We start from the raw sequence: 24,631 nt of genomic DNA on the forward strand, positions 1-24,631 counted from the left end.
GCAGAGGATGGATACATAGAAAATTAATGGGATCAAGATGCATGATGTGAAAGATACAAAGAATTAAAAAAAAATAAGCTGGGCATTAAACCTTTCCTGCCAAGTTGTATCACATCTGCAAATCAATTTTATGGAGAAAGGGGCATGTAAATATACTTTGGTTCACCTACCAGGATATTTGAAGTTTAAGTGAAACATAAATTTAAAGTACCTTGAAAAAGAGTAATTGCCATTCACAATCTGTGTCTGGAATCTTTTTTCCCCTTTGAGATAGGATCTCTGTGTAGCTCTGGAGCCTTGAATTCACTGTAGACCAGACTCAGGCTGGCCTCGAACTCAGAGATTTACCTGCCTCTGCTTCTTGAATGCTGATATTAAAGACATGTGTTTCTATTACCTTTTTTTTAGGTTTCTCTCTGCAGGTCTTCTGAAACCTATAACCTTGATGTCATATTTCCTTGTTTGTCTCTTACATTTAGTACAGTTATGCCTACCTTTACTCTGTACCACCCAACATGTTACATTCAACTGACATTATTAAAATAATACTTCTTCACCTGGGCAGTGGTGCACACACGTTTAATCCCAGCACTCAGGAGGCAGAGACAGGTGAATCTCAGTGAGTTCAAGGCCACCCTGTGTAGTGGCGTAAATAAATGCAGGCAGATAGTAAAGAATATATACAGCTTTAAAGGTTAAATAAACTTACAGAACCGAGGTTCCTGCGTAGCACAGGAAGCAGGAAAAGGGCAGAGCAGCCTCCCGCGCGCCCGATTTATCAGTATACATTCGCCCGAGGCAAACCCGCCCCCTAAAGGGGCTGGCTCAACCCTACATCCCTGGTCTACAGAGTCCAGGACAGGCTCCAGAGCTACAGAGAAAACCTGTCTCGAAAAACCAAAGCAAAACAAAACAAAAAGACCTTCTTTTTTTTTTTTTTTTTTTTTTTTTTTTTTTTTTGGTTTTTCGAGACAGGGTTTCTTTGTGGCTTTGGAGCCTGTCCTGGAACTAGCTCTGTCGACCAGGCTGGTCTCGAACTCACAGAGATCCACCTGCCTCTGCCTCCCGATGGCTGTTTCTTTAAAGTATTTTTTCAGTTCTGTTTTTTAAGTATTTTTGTTAATTCTTTCAAGTTTCATACTTTAGCTTTCAATTATTTGTTGTGTACTGTTCATCAAATGTCAGCTTACACTTGGCACTTAAGGTACCTGATAGTGGAGTTTGTCTGGGACCTTAGAGTCACTTGTCAGTTACAAGTTGAACAGACCCACATCTTACACCTACAAGTCTGAAGAACTTTCCTAAGCTTTGGAAGCAGCGGTGAAATACTCTTCTCAGCAGGGAAACAGATTAAGTTGCTGCACACTTCATGTCATGTTAGGGTGATGAAATGCATCTGTATATATATCATACTTTAGCCATCGTCCTGTTCTCTAGAAACTGCCATGTTTATGGTACATAATAACATACAATTTTGCCTGCTAGACTACTTCTTAATACCTTCTTCATCATCTGCTGCCTTTTGTAATAACTGTAGAAAACTTGAGAAACATTCGAATTTTAAGTTAATGGCCCGTGATCTCACCCTATACTTTGTGTAGTTTTGGCTTTTTTGTTTTTTTTTCCCCTCCAAGACAAGATCTCTCTCTCCCCTCTCTCTTCTCTCCTCTCTCTCTCTCTCTCTCTCTCTCAGATTTATTTACTTATTATGTATACAACATTCTATCTCCATGTATGGCCGCACGCCAGAAGAGTGCTCCAGATCTCATTACAGATGGTTGTGAGCTACCATGTTGTTGCTGGGAATTGAACTCAGGACTTTTGGAACCACTGAGCCATCTCTCCAGCCCCCAGACAAGATATCTCTCTCTCTCCCTCTCTCTCTCTCTTTGGCTTATTTTTTTTTTTTTTTAGTTGTTGAAAAAAAAATTTCCACCTCCTCCCCATTTCCCATTTCCCTCCCCCTCCTCCCATAGACAAGATCTCTTTATGTAGCTTTGGTTGTCCTAGAACTAGTAAACCAGACTGACCTCGAACTTATGGAGATCCGCCTGGCTCCGCCTCCCAAGTACTGGGATTAAAAGCGTGTGCTACCATTCTCTATTTGTATAGTTTTAATGACAAAATTATTAGAATTTCTACATTTCTGAAAAAAGTCAGGAAATGTTAGTAAATTCTAAAACTTAAATGTATACTTTGTATTTATATTTCCGTACTGAAAATTCTTGTTAAACTTTAATTTTTTGGTGCAAATATAACACTTTTGAGTTAGTGTCTGATATAGTCCAGGCTGTTCTTCAATTTACTGTATGTTAAGGATGACCTTGAATGCCCCCTTCATCTTTCAGCCTCCACCTCCCAGTTCCTGCTGATACTACTTGATTGTAGTTGAAAGGAGTCGACAGAGGGAAGACATTCAGCTTCCAAATGAGAAGCTTTGTGGAAGAGAAAGTCTTGGTTCCATGTATAGCTTCCTGAAATCTTAGCACTTGGGAGGCCGAGACAGTCAGCCTACTATATATAATTTTTTTAATTAAAATTTTTTTTATTATACATATTTGGGGGAGACGTGGCATTCATGTGTGACAGCTTGTGTGAAGGTAGAGGACAACTTGAGGGAATTGTTCTTTCCGTCATGTGGGTCTGAGCGCTCAGCCTCACTGAGCCACCCTGCCCACCCCAAACAACTCTGCAACCTTGAAAATGTAAGAAATCATTTTTGTCTTTATAGTGACACAAAGTATATCATTAATATGCAACCAAAGATGTAATAGCTTCAAGTTACATGATTTATTAATTCTCCATAAACATTTTGTAGTTTATTTTTAATGTTTTTTTTGTTTCAGAATTATTGTAGGATAACAGGGAAAGAAAAAGATATATAATCATTGTTACTTTATGATTTAATGATAAAGGATATTGATAACATTGAAACCTATGAAAAAGGCTTAATATTAGGAAGTACATTTTGTTTTCCTTTCATTCTTGAAGGAATTTTTTGTTACAGAAATAGAAGCAGCTTATTAAGAAGGAAAGCCCCCCTGAGACTGAGGAAAAGCATGTACCCAAACAGGAGTACCACTGAGCAGAGACTTTGCTCTGTCCCCAGATGGAGAAAAGAAATAAGTCTACTTGTGATGTAGGGCAGTTTTTATCTTCCTCAGAGAAAAACAGATCTCCCCCCCAACTGTAGCTTTTAAGTGCTTTTTTTCCCCCCTCCTGGGAGGGTTTCTCTGTGTAACAGCCCTGGCTGTCCAGGAACTCACTCTGTAGACCAGGCTGGCCTCAAATTTCCAGATCTGTCTGCCTCTGCCTCCTGAGTGCTGGGACTACAGGTGTGCACCTTCACACCCAGCTTTCTGACAGTATCTTAGCTTATAACTTTTGTTAAGAGATATGTACTACGTTGGACTGATTTCTTGGAGTTAAATTTCAAAAATGAGTAATTTTTTTTTCTTTGTAGGTGATTTTGTCACTGAATTTTTAAAAATTTGCCGTCGAAAGGAATCAACTGATGAGATTCTTGGACGATCCACATTTGAGGAAGAAGGAAGAGGTGACCCACTTTGCTTTACAGCCTTTCTAAGACCTTGCCCTTTCTCTTCAGCATGTATTCTGGCAACTTTTTGTTACTCTGGATTTAGTTGGACAAGTAGATGAACTGTACAGCTGCCTTTCTTTCCAGGCTATTCCCAGAGCTTGTTAAACTAGCACACACCTTTAATCCCAGCACTCAGGAGGCAGAGGCAGGCGGATCTCTGAGTTAGAGGCCTGTCTGGTCTACATAGCAAGTTCCAGACAGCCAAGGCTACACAGAGAAACCTGTCTCAAACAAAACAAAACAAGACAGCAAATGCATTTAAATCAATTCTTCCCACCAAAACATAGTAATTCTGAGAGCATGTAATATTTGTGTAAAGAAGAACTCAAGAATGTAGGTTTACTGATCACTTTCTCTACAACTTTTGGTGATATAATTTGCATGTCTTTCTACTTTGTAGAAGTTGCTGATATAACTCATGCTCTGTCAAAGCTGACCGAACCAGCACCAGTTCCAATTCATAAATTGTCAGTTTCAAATATGGTTTATACAGCAAAGAAGAAAATACGGAAGCACAGAGGAGAAGAGTCACCACTAAACAATGATGTTCTCAATACCATTCTCTTGGTAAGTAGCTGCCTTGCATTTGTGTGTGTGTGCATAAACATGTGCTCATACATGCACCTTTTTCTTTATGGCAGGCACTGATTTGGGAGCGTAAAGTATAAAAGTTCCACATTCAGAGACTATCATTAGGTAGTAGGAAGAAGAGTTGAGTCAGAGTCAAACAGGACAGGAGACAGTGAGAAGAGAGCAGAAAATGGGGGGGGGGGTGGCGTGTCCCTGTGGGTAGCTGCACAGGAGCTAATGAGTATGCTAAGGTGCATAGTGGGAGTCAGGATGCTTCCTAAAGAGTGTGCTGGGTGCTAAGTCAAATCAGGAGCAGAAGGAGAGAGAGCACGAGCATGGAACTCAGGACCGCGAGGGGTGTACCCACACACTGAAACAATGGGGATGTTCTATTGGGAACTCACCAAGGCCAGCTGGCCTGGGTCTGGAAAAGCCTGGGATAAAACCGGACTCTCTGAACATAGCAGACAATGAGGACTACTGAGAACTCAAGAACAATGGCAATGGGTTTCTGATCCTACTGCACGCACTGGCTTTGTGGGAGCCTAGGCAGGTTGGATGCTCAACTTACTAGACCCTGATTGCTTTTCGGGCTGGGGGGAGACTTAATTGGGGGAGGGAAATGGGAGACGGTGGCGGGGAAGAGACAGAAATCTTTAATAAATAAAGAAATTAAAAAAAAATAAATATATATATAAAAAAAAAGAAACACAGGACTGGGAGCTAAGGTTTTGTTTTGCAGTGCTAGGGATCAAACCCACGGCCTCTGCTGCCTGAGGACATGTTGAACAGTGGTGTTTGTAGAGTGCTTCCTCAAGAGATATCGGGACAGAGATGGGCAGATAGCAGGAAATCTGCATGATACAGCATTGCACTTTTGTCTTACAGCCTAACATTACTTGAAACAGATCAGTTTGTGACAGAAATTGAATGTTCTGAGTTCTGGCCTACATAGCAAGTTCTAGGACATCCAGAAATGCATAATAGAGAGACCTTGCCTCAAAAAGACCAGGAAAAAAAAAAGAAGCTGGAGACAGTTGTAAAATTAAAGGACCATGTGTGGTGCTGTCTTTATTAGTGATAACTGTTGTTATTGTAATTGTAGTTATAATATAGTCTTGAGAGAAACCCTTCAAGTATAGTGTAATGAAGGAAAAGGAATGCTGTAGGTGGACCCTATGCTGACCTTAGTATATGTCTTGTCATTTTTCTGAACAAGACTCTTAGTCAGATCTGTAGCAGGTACATTGTAAAGATGGGTACTGTGAGAACAGGCTAGTGTTTGTAAAAGTCCTCTACCTGTACTTAGTGATTTTAAGTTTTATACATCTGCTAAATACTACTTAAAAACTAAAAAGTCTGAGCATGTTTTATGTGGTAAAGAAGACAGATTATTGGATGGCAGTATCAGAAAACAGTTTGAATACTAATAAAAGAAAGTAATTCTCTGTAGAGAAGACACCTAAAAAATATATCCTTATGACTTGGAAGGTGGCATAAGCCTAGCACTTGGAAGGCTAAAACAGGAAGATGATGAGTTCAAGTTAGCCTAGGCTTTAAAGTGAAATCTTATCTTTAAAAAAAAGTAACCTTAAATGTTTTCAAAATCCAAATTGTACAGTCAATTGTCATCAACACTGAAACTTATATCCCATCACTGTCTGACTAAACACACCACACTGTGCTAACTTAGAGAAGATACATTGGCTGTTGCTGGCTCAAGCTCCTCATTTCCTAGGGGGTCTTTCATACCATGCCTTTAGTATTTCATACATGTAAACCTGTGAGTGATCTTACTATAGGTTCTTTTGAATACAGAGGTGTTTTTAAGTTGTCAAATTTTGACTCTAAAGCTGTTCGCAATTTTTTTTATTACACAAGATATGCTATCATTTGATAAGAATGGAATCAGTGTGATGAATTTTTGCTTCTGTGTTGTTCATCTCACAGAATCAAATGGTTATTTGAATGAAAATGTTTTGGAATTTGTATATTACTGAAAAAGTTTTCTTGGCCGGGTGGTGGTGGTGCACGCCTTTAATCTCAGCACTCAGGAGGCAGAGGCAGGCAGATAGATGTCTCTTGAGTTCAAGGCCAGCCTGGGCTACGTGAGCTAGGTCCAGGACAGATTGCAAAGCTACAGAGAAACCCTGTTTTGAAAAAACAAAAACAAAAAAAAAGAAAAAAGAAAAAAAAAGTTTTCTTTTGACAGAATATAGAATCAGCTGGACATCATAGTAAGAAATTTCTATAATTTTAACAGCAATCCACTGGGAAGTCAGGCAGTGTGTTGTATGGGTTATAACAATCAACAGAATAGCCAGGTGTGATTGGTAGCACACACATTTATTCACACTTATTCCCAGCACATGGAAGGCAGAGCAGGAGGATCTCTGTGAGTTCTTTGCCATCCTGGTCTACAGAGTGAGTTCCCAGTTAGCCAGAGCTATATCGTTAGACCCTGTCTCTCCAAAAAATAAAAAAATAAGTAAAATAAAATAAATAAATAGAAAAGCAGCAAAGTAGGCAAGTTTAACATGTGTTATCCCCTTCCCCAGTTCTTATTCCCAGATGCTGCTTCTGAGAAGCCATCAGATGCAACTACTTCAATAGATAATAGCACCCATCCATCAGAAGGTGAAGACTATGTAAGTTGGTATTCAACATTAAAATATTTTTTTTAATATTTATTTATTATGTATACAATATTCTGTCTGTGTGTATGCCTGCAGGACAGAAGAGGGCACCAGACCCCATTACAGATGGTTGTGAGCCACCACATGGTTGCTAGGAATTGAACTCAGGACCTTTGGAAGAGCAGACAATGCTCTTAACCTCTGAGCCATCTCACCAGCCCTTAAAATATTTTAAATGCAATTAATTTCTAGGAGGTTTGCGCAATGTCTAGTGTGATAACCTAAGTATCTCTTCATTTTATAAACCATCTTGGAGCCAGGCAGTGGTGGCACCTTTAATCCCAGCGCACTCGGGAGACAGAGGCAGGGGGAGCTCTGTAAGTTTGAGACCAACCTGACCTACATAGTGATTTCCAGGACAACCAGGGCTACACAGAGAAACCCTGTCTCAAACCCTACCCCTCCCACGCACACCCCAAAAACAGAATCTTGGAAAACTGAGTGGAGTTCACAGCCACTCAGATAATGACCTGATTAGAATGTTTGTGTAGATCCAGGTTTTGGTAGCAGGAGCTTTTGGGAGACAGAAGACAATAGCATAAGTATACTATGCATATCATTAACTTTGTTTTGTAGCAGATTCTTATTGATTAACGTTGACACTATTCTTACATACCTTTTGTTCATGTATACAAGTTTGCTGTTAACTGGTTTTGCTTTGTTTCTCTTTTGTTAAATTTAGACTCTCTACAATCAGTTCAAATCTGCACCCTCTGACAGTTTAACATACAAACTGGCCTTGTGTCTTTGTATGATCAATTTCTACCATGGAGGGCTGAAGGGAGTGGCACATCTCTGGCAGGAATTTGTTCTTGAAATGCGCTTCAGATGGGAAAACAACTTTCTGATTCCAGGGTAATAATTTTAATTTCCAATTGTTTAGATAGTGTGTTTTTTATTTTTATCAGCAAACACCCGACTTCTTTTAGAAATTCTTCCTGGAAAGGTAGTAAGAAATGTGGATACAAGCTTAACTCAATGTTCATTGCAGTACATCTATAATAGGAGAAAAGGCCTGACAACTTAAATGTCAGCAGAAGAATAGGTAAATTGTGCTGCGTGTCTACATAGTTTTCTTCTAGAAACTATCTTGTTTTGTTTAAGGTGGTATATTGAGGATTGGACTCAGAGCCTCATACATGCTAGGCAAGTGCTGTACCGCTGAGCTACATCTGCAGCCCTCAAGAACCTTGGCATAGAAACTATGTTGGGCATAGTGGCAGCTCTCAGGAGTCAAGAGGCAGAGGCAGGCAGATCTCTGTGAGTTAAGGTCAGTGTGCTCTACACAGCAAGTTCTAGACCAGCCAGAGCTACAGTAAGAACCTGTCTCAACAAGCAAACAAGACAAAGTCATAGAAACTGTATTAGTGATTAGATATGGTAATATGTCACAGAATGCTTTCAATTACACTTATATGCAGATATAGAAAAAGATTGGAGGCCGGGCGGTGGTGGTGCACGCCTTTAATCCCAGCACTTGGGAGGCAGAGGCAGGCGGATCTCTAGGAGTTTGAGACCAGCCTGTTCTACAAGAACTAGTTCCAGGACAGGCTCCAAAGCCACAGAGAAACCTTGTCTCGAAAAACCAAAAAAAAAAAAAAAAAGAAAGAAAAAGATTGGAGAGGAATACTATAGTCAACTGTTAATAGTTTCCCAGGTGTGAAAGTACTTTTTCTCTTTGTATTTCTTAAATTATCTGTACATATATTTTATTATTTGAAGGAAAATACCTTTAAAGGGTACGATAAGTTCAGTTACTAAACATTATCTAGAATCTTTTTTATTAAAATTTCATTAAGTTGTTTAAATTTACTTATTTTTATTTTATGTGCATGTATATCTGTGTGTGAGGGTGCCAAGTCCCTTAGAACTAGAGCTACAGACAGTTATGAGCTACCATGTGGGTGTTGAGAATTGAACCCGGGACCTCTGGAAGAGCAGTCAGTGCTCTTAACTGCTAAGCCATCTCTCCAGCCCCAATCTAGAATCTTTTTATTTGGACATTTCACTAATTGAATAGACCGTTTACTGATCATACATGCCCGTACTTATAGGCTAGTGCTTATCTACCCATGCTCAGGAGAAAATGATGTGAATAGTGGAAAATGGCCACTGACCCAAAAGTGCTTTGTGTTAGGAAGTTTGCCAGTCTCTGTTTATCTGGATGTTCTCTTGGCTGTTATTGTTTTGCTCTGGACGTTATCACAGATGCAGAAGCACACTGAGTGGAAAAACTTAGTTATTTAGAACCAGAGGAAGTCCCGGATCTCATTGGCAAAATAGAGGCAGAGAGAGACCTTGGTTTGTATAATGAGAATCCACCCAAAAATTGAAAGCTGAATGCACAGATGTCTTTAGTCTGTGCATTTAGTCTGTGTGAAGTGCAAGGAGGCTTGGGTTTCTAATTAGCTTGGAAACTGTTGTGAGTTTGCCCTTATGTTTCACATGTCTTTTATCTCTGCTATTGATTGTGAGCTAGGAGGAAAAACTTTTAATCATATTTCAACTTTTAATCATATGTATCCTCTTGGAATCTGGCTTTCTTATGTATAGAAATCTAGTTTTAGCTTCTTAACAGTATATATAGCTAAAAAAACAGTGGCCGTGTATAAATATGCTTATCTGATATAATTTTACTAAAACCAAGCTTTATTTTTCTTTATTTGGTAGACTAACAAGTGGACCACCAGATCTAAGATGCTGTTTACTACATCAGAAATTACAGGTAACAGTTTCCCCACAGCTGCAGCAGCATGCACACACACACATGAAGCTTAAGCTAACCCTTCAGTGATGTAATGACTTATGGAGGCTATTTTCCTTGTGCTGCTTCTGGGTTGCTTATAATCACTATAATTCTTAGCAGGGTCCTGGGAAAGAGTAGAAAGAAATACTCAAGCAATTGATATATTTTGCTTTTCTCCAATTCAGCCATAAATGTTATTTCTGTTTTCTTCAGATGTTAAATTGTTGTATCGAAAGGAAGAAAGCACGTGATGAGGGGAAAAAGACAAGCCCTTCAGATAATGTAACTAATGCATATTCAGGGGATGCTGGGAAAGCTGGAGGCCAGCTAGGCCTGGACCATCTCAGAGATACAGAGAAGGAAAAGGGAGAAGTGGGAAAATCCTGGGATTCTTGGAGCGATAGTGAAGAAGAATTTTTTGAATGCCTCAGTGATACTGAAGACCTTAAAGGAAATGGCCAAGAGAGTGGCAAGAAAGGAGGCCCCAAGGAGATGGCCAACTTAAAGCCGGAAGGACGCCTGCACCAGCATGGGAGACTCACACTGCTGCATAATGGAGAGCCTCTCTATATCCCGGTGACCCAGGTATGCGCACCAAGGCTTTGTGTCTCTCTAGTAGGAGATGAAAGTCTGTTTAGGTCTGGAATTGAAGTGAACTGTGGAACTTTCAGGTCTGTCACTCTAAAAGTGAGTGGTGTTTTGAAGTTTCAGTGGATACTGTTCACCTTATGTAAGGTCATTCCTTTGACTTGAGAAGTCAGTGTACTGTGTTTCGATCATACTCTTCCTCACCCTCTCCTCCAACTTCTAGAATCTGAACCTTCCCTACCCTCCTTATGTCCTCTTTTTTTTCTTTTCTTTTTTAAATAACTCATCAATTCATTTTTTTTTTTTTTTGCTCCTGGTGTAGGGCCATCCACTGGAATATGGTTGTCCTACCAGGAGCCACACCCTTAAAGGAAAAATGACTCTTCTTCCTTGAAGCCATCATCTGTCCATGGCTCCTCTCTCTCCACTCCATGTATTAATGTTGACTGGCTTGATCCTATGCAGACACCTGCAGCTGCTGCGAATCCGTGGTGCAGTGTCATTTCTAGAGATGCTGTTTTGCTTTGGTCTTCCCTTACAGCCTTTCTGTGCCCCTCTTCCACAGAGGTCCCTGTGCCTCATGGAATTATTATGATTACTATTATCATTATTATTTTGCTTGTCGAGATAGGATTTCTCTGTAGTTTTGTAGCCTGTCCTGAAACTAGCTCTTGTAGACAAGGCTGGCCTCGAATTTACAGAGATCTGCCTGCCTCTGCCTCCTGATTAAAGGCATGTGCCACCACTGCCCAGCTGGAATTATTATTTCTTACTTTTTAAAAAAATATTTGTTTGTTTGTTTATTTATTTATTATGTATACAATATTCTGTCTGTGGTGCAGGCCAGAAGAGGGCACCAGACCTCATTACAGATGGTTGTGAGCCACCATGTGGTTGCTGGGAATTGAACTCAGGACCTTTGGAAGAGCAGGCAATGCTCCTAACCTCTGAACCATCTCTCCAGCCGTGGAATTATTATTTCTTAAACTGAGTATAAAATATTCTAAAAATAGGGAATGGAAAGAACAAAAATAATAGTTCTTTAATTAGGGTTGTTTTTATTTCTTCAAATATGTTCTAAAACCATTTTATACCATTAGAACAGAACTCAGTGTCTAGAAAAGTACAATTCATTTTTGTTGGTTGACTTGCATAAGTGATATGTGAATATCTATTATTCACATATAATAGGAATAGCAAGCTACTGCCCACTGGTTCAGCTCTTATCCTCAGAAGTAACTATTATTACTAGTTTGAATTACATTTCCTTTTTTTGTTGTTATTGTTGTTTTGAGACAGGGTTTCTCTGTGGCTTTGGACCCTCTCCTGGAACTAGCTCTTGTAGACCAGGCTGGCCTTGAACTCACAGAAATCTACCTGCACCTCCCAAGTGCTGGGATTAAAGGCGTGCGCCACCACCACCTGGCAGGTTTTTCTCTTTTCAATGGTCTGTCCCTGCTATTATTTCATAAGAAAAATGGTATTGCTAGGTAAGTGGATAGATGTTATTTAGTTCCCTTTAAGAAGGTCTTACCTGGGGACTGGAGAGATTACTCAGAGGTGGCTCAGAGGTCCTGAGTTCAATTCTCAGCAACCTCATGGTGGCTCACAACCATCTGTTATGAGATATGGTGCTCTCTTCTGGCCTGTGGGCATGCACACATATGAGCATAATAAATAAATACATTGTGAAAAGGTCGTACCTACCTGGTTTACATCCTCCTTAAAGGATGTAAAATTAAAGGATAAGGAAACATTAACTCTCTCTCCCTTTCTCATGATGAGATTTTAGTCATGCAGTTTAGCAAGAAAGTACAGTAAGGTTCTAGCACTGAAATTACTTATATTTTATTTCACTTATATAAACCACATTTCCAGTCAGTATCATTATCAGTAGTATACTGGTACAGTATCTTTTATTTCCCTGGCTTTTCCCTTTTTCGTTTTTTTTTTTTTTTTTTTTTTGGAGGAAGGTTTTACTATGTAGCCCTGATCACTGTGATGATCAGGCTGGTCCCAAACTCATAGAGATCTGCTTGCTTCCATTACCCGAGTGCTGGTTAAAGATGTCCACCATCCTAGCTATTTTCCTGACTTTTGATGAACCTAAGCATTCTTCAAAGTTTATTGGCCACGATTTCCTGTGAAATGACTGGTTTATATATCATGAAATGTTTTCATAGCTATTACTAAACTATGCCTCTAAATGGTTGATCTGTTTCTATCCTCACGTGCATGTGATTATTGTGTGTGATCCCATTCACTTGATGTGTCATGGATCCATATAGAGTAATAAACAAATAAAATATAAATGGAACTATCTGTATTATATGTTTGCAGAATAATGCAGTATTGTATGGATTAATTTCCGTCAGTGTGACACTAGTGAGAGTCAGCTAGGAAGAGGAACCTCACTGGAGGAACTGGCTCCATAAGGCACTTTCTGGGTGAATGATTGATGTTGGGAAGCTCAGCCTACTTCCAGGCAGGTGGTCCTGGCTTGTATAAGAAAGCAGGCTGAGCAAGCCATGGAGAGCAATTAGTTGCAAACAACATTTCTCTGTGGCCTCAGCTTCATTTTTGCCTCCAAGTTCCTGAATACTTTTCCTGACTTCCCTTAGTGATGGATTTTGACTTGAAAAGTTATAAGACAAAATAAGCCCTTTCTTCCTCAAGGTGGTTTTGATCAGTGTTGCCATGGCAACAGAAACCTAACTAGGACAGAAGTATTCTTGGCTTTTGATGTGGGGAGAAAGGGAGAAAGTCGAGTTAGGTCTCATGTAGTTGGTATTGAGTTCACTATGAAGCCAAGGATGATCTTAACCCCAGATCCTTTAGCCGCCATCTTCCAGGTTCTAGGATTAATCATGCCTTGCTACAGTTTGTTTATATGGCTAATTCCTTTCACTATAGTTTTATTTTGGATTCATGTATATTATTGTACTAGTGTTTCATTTGTGTTTATTAATTAATAATTTTTATACCTTCTCTTCCATCCCGTGAGTTATATTATAAAAATAGCTCCTTAATAGCAGGAGTGAAGGCTTCTGCTCCAAAGTGTTTCATTAGAAGCTCATGTAATTTGTAAGCCTGTATGATATGTAAATAATCATATTTAGTTTGTGAGAGAAAATGAAGTTTATATGTGCTTATAACTGTTAATGTTCACTAAGTGTGTGTCAGGACTTAGCTTTCAGAAAGAGCCTCTGAAAGGAGTGAGGTCACATAGTGGGATTCCATGATAAACCTACTGCCTTTGGAACTGTTCATCTGAACCACTGTGCCATTGTCCACCCTGTGTGCCAGTGAGTCTTACCTGGAACTTGATTGCTGTTAATTCAAAGTGATGGGTGGTAGCTGTAGAACACAGAAGCAGACCTTTGTAAATTCACATCAGTACTGGTCATTCTAACTTTGATCAGCTGCAGCCCTTTTTTTAACTAAAAATTCTTGTTGCAGTTTGCGGTGACATAATCATTAGAACTTTATTTCTCTAACATTAACAGGCAGAAACCTGTGCGGTGAATGCCAGTCCCTGTCTTAGCTTTGAGTTCTTGACAAGGGAAACTTGGCAGTCTTGTCCATCCGGGATAGGAGACATGAGAGTCATTTATTCTTAATTTGTTACTATTTAATTGGGGGAATTGTTAAGTTTTTTCATTTCTCTGAATTCTTTGGTATGTGTATGTATGGCTACATGAGCAGAAATAACTTTTTATTCTCTTTTTATGGTTCTGCTTTTCTAAAAGGGGCCACTGGTGATCTTTGTCATTTTGTGCTTCACAGGAGCCAGCGCCCATGACAGAAGACCTGCTGGAAGAGCAGTCTGAGGTCTTAGCTAAGTTAGGGACATCTGCTGAGGGGGCGCACCTCCGTGCACGCATGCAGAGTGCCTGCCTGCTTTCCGATATGGAATCTTTCAAGGTGGGTCACACGTTCACAGCTCCGGCTCTATTTTCAGCTATTCTGGATGAAACTGTGAAAAACACAGGAAGGCTGTGTCTTTTTTAAGTGTTTGAATTTATTACTTGTTACAAAATGCTACCTCAGCCTCCAAAGGACTCATTTCTTAGGTTTGAAAAAAGAAAATCAGCCTGCTTTCCAAAGTTGAGAATTGAATATATTCTTTCTGTGTTAGGGATTTTTTTTTTTCATTTGAGTGTGCTCAGCCAATTTAAGCCTTTTAGGAAACTCTTGGGATTTAATGTGGATTTTTTTACTCAACAATCATTTGTGTTATACACTGAGTAGGTAGAGAGAGATACCGTATTTAGTCTGTTGAGCTTGTGAGAGAAGTATAACTGTCTAGTCTTCAAAGAATGCAGGGTGGAAGAAGTGACTGACTTATTGAACAGTTATAGGAAGTTTCTCAGGAGAGTCAGTATTTTGCTATCTGCAGGGGGTTATTGTGGGCTTAGATAAGTGCTTGGGTATACAACACCTAGTATTCAGGGAATAGTGACATTTGAGTGTCCTTAACCATAAGAGATAGTATACGATCCAATATCTGAAATGTTAATTTTATGTGTGTGACTGTTTTGCCTAAATATAGGCAAAATAGTTTAAAATTATTTTAAACAAAATTATTTAAATCATTGTATATAAAATCACCTTCACGGTAGACGTGTCTGTGTGTTGCATGAAAAGTAAATGAATTTCATGTTTAGACTTGATTCTAAGCTCATTTTGTGTCTCTAAAAATTCACAAATCTAAAAGTTAAACACTCCCAGCCTTGTGTATTTTGGATTAAAGGATACTCAACCTGAATGTGAAGAATAACTCAGATGGGGAGGCTAGTGTGCCAAAGGCTTCCCTGCCTACTCGTGAAGTTCTGAAACATTTTCCAAGCCTGAACTTCTTTCTCTTCAATCACAGTGGCCTCTGTCTCCCTAGCTCATAGCCCTTCTCAGTCCATAGCTGTCCTCTACAGGATGGCCTGAGTTTGATTTTTCTCTGAAATGCTTGGGTTTTCTTTTTTAACACAAGCACTTCATGGCTACCTTTTCCACTTTCTTCCCTTCCTGCCAGGAATTAAATGATAATTAAATGATAATAAAATGTTCTCTGCTTATTCTCCCCATGAGAGCTTTAAAATAATAGACACTCGTGACTTTTTTGCTGCTGGGCAGTATTAAAAATAGTTGACGTGGTGGATAAGAGAAGGCAAATTGCTCTCTGGATAAAACCAGAAAGAAGGGAGTCAGCTGTGTGGATGAGTACAACAAGAAATGTGAGCCTCCACTGCTGTTTTCCTTCTGACCTCTAGCTGCCTTCTTAGTTTATTGTCTCTGCAGAGGTGTGTGCAGGGAGATGTTACACACTGGAACTATGCAGTTCTTTTAACATTGTGCATGGGCAGAACTGCTGCTTATCAATGCTTTCGGATTCAACTGGGCACCTACAAATCTGTAATAAGATTGTTTTAACCAGGAGATAGAGGCACGTGTGTAAAGTGGCTCTTAGAAACAGCTGTGGGGCAGATGCTTTTAAATAAATACATGAGTTACCTTCCCCTTCTGTATAGGAACAGTTCCTGTTAGAGCCGCTTAGGGATTCCAGTGGGGGCTGGATGCTTGCCGCAAGGCATCCATACATCATAAGGACTTAGTCCGGGCCATCCCTTGTGATAAATCCTTTAACAGTAAAAGGAAGATACGCCATGGCTGAGGTGTTGGTGTAGCCTGGTGTGTTACCTAGAGCTTAGGGCAGAGGAGGGCTGCAACATGAGAATTGAATATTGTTTTCTATTAAGCTTACTTTCTGTATTAGTCAGTGTTCAAGGATGGCCACCACATTGTCTTTACTCAAATGAATATGCTACCTGGGTAGGACCTAGACCTCTGTGCATAAATCCCTAGTCACTGTCACGGACTATGGCATAGATTTACAAGAATGGATTTAGAATTAGTGAAGAACTTCCTTCTGGCTCCTTAGCTGAGGGATGGTCAGGCTTGCCATTAAGTCCCGTGAGTTTACCCATCACATTTGAAGCAGACAGTTCTCACCAACAGTGCTTATCATGCCCATCCTTAGTACTTTGCGAACAACACTGGGCACTTGAAAGATGCTCACCACTAGCACTCTGAGGTTCTTTATCTTCTAGACTTGAAAGCAGAATTGCTGAAAATATTCCAGAATAAATCATTGTTAATTCTAAGTACTTGTGCAGTGATTGGAACTTTAATATGTTTGCTTTCAGTTCCTTAACAATATGGGAGTTTAGATGTTGGTGTTTTTACATGAAGCCTTAGAGTTTGGTTGCTGAATAGAACATTCGTGAGGCTAGCTGATATTTATTACAGTGCTGATATTGACTGAGGAGAAAAGTAGAGGGTTTCTGTCACTCACTGTGTTATTCTGGTTGTGCTCTGCATTGTTCAATTTACTGCACTTGAGTTTATTTACTGCTTTGTTAAGTACTGAGAAGCTATACTACAAAATTTGTACAAAGTCATATGAAAATTTTCCCTCCTGTAAAACAGGAAAAAATGTTTTTGGTACTTTAACATCTCCCATTTTAAATATGCTGTTCAAACAAAGTGTGAATATGAAATGTTGGTTATTTTATTTATTTATCTATCTATTTATTTATTTTGCTTTCTCTTGCTGTATTTTTTGGCTTAGGCAGCTAATCCAGGCTGTTTTCTGGAAGATTTTGTGAGGTGGTACTCACCAAGGGACTACATTGAAGAGGAGGTGACTGATGAGAAAGGCAATGTGGTTCTGAAGGGAGAGTTGAGTGCCCGCATGAAGATCCCCAGCAACATGTGGGTGGAAGCTTGGGAAACTGCTAAGCCCATTCCAGCCAGACGCCAGAGGAGACTGTTTGATGACACCCGAGAGGCTGAAAAGGTAATAGAAAATTATTATTAAATCTTAGTCATGAAAGTCTGCACATACTTAACAAGTAAAACATTGAAACTCACTAAGCTTTTCTGTACCTGCTATCACATTTCGGATTCTAGAGCTAGTTGTAAAGACAGCTGTGGTTTATATAGGACTCGTGTATCATACTGTCTCATACTTTAGATCAGAAGTGTGAAAAAGGAGCATGTCCTAAGAAATTCCACCAAATTACTAGGGGAATATTGAGGGACACAGCGAACTGAGTACATGAGTGTTGTTCAAAGTCTTTAGTTGAAAAGGGAGAAACAATTAAACTTTATACGTATAAAAAAATAATTTTAGGCTGGGCAGTGGTAGCACAACACTCAGGAGGCAGAGGCAGGCAGCTGTCTATGAGTTTGAGGCCAGCCTGATCTACACAGGGAGTTCCAGGATAGCCAGGACTATACAGATAATCCCTGTCTCAAAAAAAAAAAAAAAAGCAAAACAAAAAAATGCTTTCTCTTCTAGGGACTAGTGTTCCTCTCTGGCTCCTGATTGCCCCTTACATCATCCCCATAAGTAAATTTAACAGCAAGTAAATCCATCCTCCAGCATATTAGAGATAGAAATTATAGAAATGTTCAGATGAAGAGTGAGTAGGGAAGTGAGCCAGGTTCCAGTGGTCCTCCTGCTGCTGTAAGCCTGTGGATGCAGGAAGTAGGGACAGGAATCCTGAAAGTCAAGAGAAGGGATGGTGAAGCCTTGGAAAAAATCTATCATTGTTAGATGATGTATAAGGATACTTCAGGACCCAGAGGCCAGGATGGTCCTAGAAGATCGTGTTTTAGTTATTATCAGTAAATCAGAGGGCAAGGTTCTTACACACCTGTATGAGGATCTGCCAGCTGCATAAAAGTATTACACATCCAGCCATGTATGTACATGATACTTGGTAATAACCTACCGTGTTTTTGTGTCTCCCTCAGGTGCTGCACTACCTGGCCATGCAGAAGCCTGCAGACCTAGCTCGGCACCTCCTGCCTTGTGTGATTCATGCAGCTGTTCTCAAGGTAAAGGAAGAAGGTAAATGTCTCCATTGATTAGTCTCTAAGTGCATTTCCAAAGATGTGGTTTTGACTTCGTTTTAACTGTTTCTTTTATCTTTTCATAAATAGAAAGTCTGGAAAACATTCCTTCAGTTAAGAAGATTATAAAGCAGATCATAGCCCATTCCAGCAAAGTTCTGCACTTCCCCAATCCCGAAGACAAGAAGTTGGAAGTAAGTGTTGTGTCAGGGTCTTGCCAAGAGTCCCCCCACCTGGCAGATTACTTTTTTAAGCTGTGTTTTAAATTTTTATTTTACATTTATTTATGGGATGGTGTGCATGTATGTGGAGGACAGAGGAAGGAATTGGTTCTCTCCTTCCACCCTTGACTCAGGGTGTCAGGCTTGGTGGCAAGTACCTTTCCCTGCTGATCCATTTCCTTGGCTCTTAGAAAGGTTCTTAAAGGCTGTGTCTCTGTTGTGTCTCAGTGGTTGTGCCTCCCTTTCTACCACTAGGAAATCATCCTTCAGATTACTAATGTGGAAGCTATAATAGCCCGCGCCCGTTCCCTGAAGGCCAAATTTGGAACTGAAAAATGTGAGCAAGAGGAAGAGAAAGAAGATCTTGAAAGGTACTGTTACTGTGTGCCTCCGTGTGTCTTTAGGACAGGCTGCAGTCTTCCTAGGAAAACGTAACAGTTCTGAGATATGATGGCATGGTAGCTCATGGCTATAATCCCAGTGCTTGCAAGGCTGACGCAGGAGATTGACTTTGAATTTAAGGCCAGCCTGGGATACTTAGTAAGTTGTCCCAAGTTAGCCAGGGCTGTTGATGCAAATCCAGAAAAGAAAGAACAAAATGAAGTTATGCCCCTCTGACTAGAGATAGAGAAATACTTAATTCTCTTAGCATCGTTCCCACTTTCATGGATGGATTTAGGAGGAGTGGTCAGTGGAATCTACCCTGGATGAGGCTCAGGCTGCCTCAAGAACATCACCCTTCTCATCTTCCTCCTCTAGATTTGTCAGCTGCCTGCTGGAGCAGCCTGAAGTGTCAGTCACTGGGGCTGGAAGAGGACATGCAGGCCGGATCATCCACAAGCTGTTTGTGAATGCTCAGCGGGTATGTGACAGTCTTTCTTGCCTGCCCTTTGCTCAGGATGGTGTTCTGAGTTCCACACCAGGCTGAAAGCGCAGAAAGAAACAGACTCCAGGGCTTCTAAGGCTTTGAGATCCACTGAGTTAAGTAAAATGATAAGTGTATTTCAGATCTAAACTTTGGAAATCAGAAGGATCTCATCCGCATTGTAGAAGCTGGTGGGGGCTTTGTTAGCAAGGGCCAGAGGTATGGTATGGGGAACCATGGTTACAGCTTTCAGTTTCTAAGCAGCCTGTAGTAGAGATTGATTTGAAAGGAAAAGGATTTGAGACTATGAGGACTGTGGAAACAGGTTTAAGTACAGAAGGAATGCAGTTTGAAAAATTATCTTCATTCCCTCCACTCATGAAAGTAGGAGGTTATATAGGAAGTTATATAGCCCATCCACTACTGATTAAAGAGTATTGGTCACACACATGCACACACCACACACACACGTACTGGTACCCACAGGTGATTCTTGAATCGGGGCACATTAATATCAAGGATCCAGGTAAAAGTATTAAGGTGTACACTAAATATAATTTTCTCTGACCAGGGACATGATGACACTAGAAACAAGAACACCAGCTCAGCTCTGAGACAGTCATTCTTTACCAAGTAGAATTTTCTTGGTGCTTTCCTAGGGTTACTATTGCTGTGATAAAACACGATGACCTAAAGCAATTTGAGGAGGAAATCAGTGAATCAAGTCAGAGGCAGGAGCTGATGCAGAGGCCATGGAGGAGTGCTGCTTACTGGCTTGCTCCTTGTGGCTTGCTAGCCTGCTTTCTTAACCCAGAACCACCAATCAGCTCAGGAATGGCAGCAGCCACAGCCTCTCCCATCTAGTCATTAAGAAAATAGACCACAGGCTTGCCTACAGCTGGGTATTTTGGAGGCATTTTCTTAATTGATGGCTCTAGCCTTTGTTGACATAAAACTACCCAGCATATGGGCTAACTGTTGCATAGTCCTCAGTGAAAAACTCAAAATTAAAGTCAAATGCATTACTGATCAGTAGTTGAAAGTAGATGTTATTTATGGGGTAGTTCCCTAAGTTTAAACTTTTCGTGTTAAAGACCAAATGACTTTATTTGTTTATAAATTAATGACTTCTAGGAGGCAGTACTGCTTGCCTTGCCTTTCTTCCCTTCGTGGCACCTGTGCTCACAGGTGCGTCTCCACCAGCGAAATACTTAACTCCCAGAGGTGGACAGGAGGTGTCCTCAGCAGGGAAGACTCAGCTAGCTCTTCAGTGATTTTTTTTTTTTTTAAAGAAAATCGTGAGTTAAGCTTTTAATCCCAGCAGAGACAGGCCATCTCTGAATTCAAGGTCAGCCTTGTCTACAAAACGAATTCAAGGACAGCAAGGGCTGTTACACAGAGAAACCCTGCCAAAAGGAAAAAGAAAGAAAGAAAGAAAATCATTTTAAGAAGCTTTAAAACTAGAAATACCTAGATTTTTAATGTTGAGAGTGTTGCTTGTTTGGGGTAATGAGAATCATTCTCCTAAACTGGAGTAGACTCCGCGGTCGTCCCTACACAGACTAGAAAACAAAAGCTAGCTGTGCTCTCACTCCTGCCAGCTCTGTCACACACACTAAAGTGTGCGCCATCACTCGGGCTAGTGTGTGCTTTCTTCATTTCCCAGGGTCCTCCTCCTCATGGGCCTAACGGTACAGATTTTCCAGGGTCCAGCCTGGTAGTGAGGGCTTTCAGGCCCATGTAATGATGAGCACACGGTTGCTTTTAACTCAGCTCCAGCTGTCTGGCTCCAGTGAACTGATCTTTATTCATGTAACTTTTCATGAGGAGCAGATACTTTGTACCAATTTTACTAAAGAATGAAGATTTAATTTATATTTAAGACTTAGCTCAATTTTATACCATACATAATTTAACAACTTTTCTTCAGAATTATAAGCTGTAGGGCCAGTGAGATGGCTCAGTGGGTCAGCACTTGTTGTGAGATCTGATGCACTTCGTTCAGTCCCCAGAACCCACATGGTGGAGTACCCATTCCTGAAATTTGTCGTTTGACTGCCACAAGCACACCGTGGTGTAAGCATGTGCACGTGCCACCCCCTTCCCCCAAAAAAAACCAAATGTAAAATATTAAGATACCAAACTATTATAAAGTTGACTGCGACTATATAGGTTTGGGTCTTCTGGTTTAAATGAGTTCAGCAGAACTTGACCAACTCTGCTCCGGTCTTGATAAGTTGAATTGTTCCTAGACAACAATTTTTAAATACATGGTTTAGCTGTCAAACCACTTTTTAAACAGCATCGACTTGATGACGGGCGAGGGCTTTCAGTCATTTCCTCATTAAATGACCCTGCACGTCACCTGTTGGGCCATCAGATGCATGAGCCTGAGGCACTGGCCATGTCAGTAGTCCAGTGTCCTTGTGTGGTTTCTGCACCTTCAGTGGAGCCCTGCTGTCCTGAAGTGACCCTGAGTGCCCGGCTCTCTAACCACCTCACTCGCTCCCTCTCATCACTGTCTCTTTTCTCACCTTTCTCAAGCTGACTGAGTCTTCTGATGAGGTAACAAAATGGCCTTTGTCCCTCATAGTTCCTCGTCCGTCCCCATCCCTCTAACTTCATAAGGTCATCTTAACTAACCGGCTGGATTTGGCATCCCCTCTGGCTATACAGCTTACAGTGACTTCATGTTTCCATTGCCCAAGAATTTTCCTGAGCAATTGCATCATGAAAGGAGGGCAGTTATGAAGGCTCTGTTTGCACTGCACTTGGTGCAGCTGGAATGTAAAAGCAGATGCCTTCAACTTTGAGCACTTTCCTTTGTGGCCATTGCCATGGGCATCTGTCAACGCACTGTCACCTTAGCTGCCCAGCAAACAAAGCCAGTGTTTCTGGTTCTGATTTGGCAAGAGAATCTGAAACGAACTTATTGAGAGAGTAGAGATTTTAGGAAAAAAATCGCTTTTCCAGACTTGAGAACAAGTCTGGCCTGTTAACATCTGACGCGGACTTGAGTCACTGCCTGAAGAAATGCAGACACAGTGCCGCTCCACCATTGCTGAGGCGCCACAAGTGCCCAGCCTCCCCCCTCTGCCTGCCTCGCTAGTGCTCACGCTCTTTCCAGCTTCCTGCTTTTCCGTTTTTGTTCTTTTGAGCAATCATAACACAGTGGACATAATGCATTTCCAAACAATGTAGGACATTGTGTGTTTCTTGTGTTTATTCATCCACCCTTCAGTAGCTTATCTTTCAACTAGCTCTTGAGTTTGGCATTTGGTTCTATTCAAGGCTGCTGCAATGGCTCTGCCAGAGGAGGAGCTGAAGAGGTCGGGCTACCCAGAGGAGAGAAGACAGAACTCAGTATCCGACTTCCCACCTCCTGTAGGCCGGGAGCTTATCCTGAGGGCCAGTGTGCCGCGGCCTGCGCCCTACTCCAAAGCCCTGCCACAGCGCATGTACAGCGTACTCACCAAGGAGGACTTCAGACTTGCAGGTGCCTTTTCCTCAGACACCTCCTTCTTCTAGTGGGGAGGAGGAGAGGCAGCTCCTGCCATGGACACCCGAGGAACACCAAGAGGACCTCGTCTAGCCAACAGCAGGAGTCACACCAGCATCCGGAGCCATCTCCAGCACCAGGCTTGAGCCAGAGGGACAGATCTGAGGTCTCACAGACTTCTGCTTCGGGGAGATGGCCTCTGTGGAGGAAACCACAGAGCAGTGGGCCTCTCGCCTTGTAGGACAGAGTTTGTTCACTCTCCTGAGACAGTCGTCTGTGGAAACACTTAGTGGTCGTCCTTATTAGTATCACGTATGCAAAACAGAGGATCTGTTAACTCAGGCTCTGGATAGTGTGGAGGTAGCATTTAGTCCCAGAATCTGTGTTTGTGTGTCATTCTGTTTATTCGATCACCTGATGGTCAGCTTTATTATGCTATTTGATAAACATCTGAATATTCTAGGAGAAAAACTAGAATTGCAGTTTTGTTTTTCTACGTCACTGTAACCAAATGTATTCCTACTGATCAGTCTGTGCATAACATTTGGCTGTAAATTGGTTCTGTGTGTGCATCTGTCTGTGTTGTAGGATCTCTTTGTCCTCTTTGTTGTACCCCTGCTTTTGCACTTTACTTCTCTGTGTTGCTGGCTGGGGACGGTATTTAATAAAATCATATGAGCACATGCTAATCACACAGCCTGGGAACAGAACATTGTGCAGTTGGTGAGCCATGATGTATGTGCTAGTGCTAGTGGGCAGAACTTGATGACTGCTGGGCTCTTGTAGCAGAGAGTGACTGGGCTGTAGCGGTCGGTACAGGGGTGATGGCACCACCCATTGTGTGGCTCAGGATGCATTAGGTCTGTCACTGCAGGACCTCTGGGGATTGTAAATTATTCTGGGACCTAAAATTCCCACTTGAATCCAAAGTGAAATATGGTTATGATGAAGTGTAAATTCTGCCTGTGCGATTTTTAAAAATTGATAGAACTGCACAAACCCTGTGTTACTATTTTTATAAAAAAAACAAACAAAAACCAAAACAGAACAAATCTATATACATTTATCTGTAGAGTGTGCAGACATGTCTGTGTGTGCATAGGGGCCAGGTGTTGACCCCAGGCTTCACAGTGCTTTTCCCTGAGCTGCTGGACTTTGCTTCTTAGAAACCCATAGATACTGGCTGAGGCCTGAGTGTCAGACCACGTAGAAGATGGTTCCCACAGGACAGTGTCTGTCTGCTTTCCTGGGTGTGGACAGAACTCTACACTGAGAAGCTTGGTCTAAAATGGAATAGTTTACCTAATAAAGCGGTCTGGTGTCTATGTGGCTACTTGTGTTTCTCTCTCCCCAGGGCACTTTGGCACTTCACTTAGTTCCCAATGCTTCAGTTCTTCCTAATGTTACAAGACACTGTCTCTAGAATGTTCTTTATGCCTTTTGAAGTGTGGTTATCCATTCTCTTTCTTTGGTCTTACTGCTGTTCACTTCGGAATTAGAAAACCCCTATGATATCAGCGCTGTCCTAAGGGATGACATGTAGGCAAATGCGAAGTGTGTGATGTACTTTTTTCCTCTGCCCTTCTGGAGGTGGGGAAGACTGAGCTAAGGTCACCCTAGCATAGTCAATGCTGAGGGGTGGTTAGAGATCCTGCATGGATCGCACGAGCCCACTCACTCATCACTAGTGACAGAAGAGACTGAGAAGTCATGATCGTGGGAGTAAAGCATGAGGAGGCTTTGTCAGGCTCAGGATTGAGACCTGAGAAACAACACCAGAGGTGGAATCTCAGAGCAACCCTGGCTGCTCTTGGAGAGGACCCAGTTTTGTATCCCAGCACCCACATGGTGGCTAACAACCATCTCTAATGGCAGTTCCAAGGATCTGACACTCTTCTGACCTCTGTAGCCATCAGACACATGTGCACATA

General features: G+C 41.3%; 1 protein-coding gene across 2 annotated transcripts in view; it reads left to right on the forward strand.

Moving 5' to 3' along the window:
* Window positions 1–24,025, forward strand: part of Rab3gap1 (RAB3 GTPase activating protein catalytic subunit 1) — a 63,719-nt gene extending 39,694 nt beyond the window's left edge. The window contains exons 12-25 of one of the 2 annotated variants that reach the window (XM_075987781.1): window positions 3,464–3,556; window positions 4,002–4,168; window positions 6,730–6,819; window positions 7,550–7,722; window positions 9,538–9,592; window positions 9,827–10,198; window positions 13,988–14,125; window positions 16,827–17,054; window positions 18,017–18,113; window positions 18,206–18,309; window positions 18,592–18,707; window positions 19,096–19,198; window positions 21,746–21,766; window positions 22,493–24,025. In XM_075987781.1, coding sequence (XP_075843896.1) covers window positions 3,464–3,556; window positions 4,002–4,168; window positions 6,730–6,819; window positions 7,550–7,722; window positions 9,538–9,592; window positions 9,827–10,198; window positions 13,988–14,125; window positions 16,827–17,054; window positions 18,017–18,113; window positions 18,206–18,309; window positions 18,592–18,707; window positions 19,096–19,198; window positions 21,746–21,766; window positions 22,493–22,729 — 1,994 coding nt within the window. In that variant the 3' untranslated portion in view covers window positions 22,730–24,025. The remainder of the gene's footprint in view (window positions 1–3,463; window positions 3,557–4,001; window positions 4,169–6,729; window positions 6,820–7,549; window positions 7,723–9,537; window positions 9,593–9,826; window positions 10,199–13,987; window positions 14,126–16,826; window positions 17,055–18,016; window positions 18,114–18,205; window positions 18,310–18,591; window positions 18,708–19,095; window positions 19,199–21,745; window positions 21,767–22,492) is intronic. The other variant, XM_075987782.1, reaches the window with a different exon arrangement.
* Window positions 24,026–24,631: the final 606 nt, after the last annotated feature.

Source organism: Microtus pennsylvanicus, chromosome 10 (assembly GCF_037038515.1).
Source record: "Microtus pennsylvanicus isolate mMicPen1 chromosome 10, mMicPen1.hap1, whole genome shotgun sequence".
Lineage (NCBI taxonomy): Eukaryota > Metazoa > Chordata > Mammalia > Rodentia > Cricetidae > Microtus > Microtus pennsylvanicus.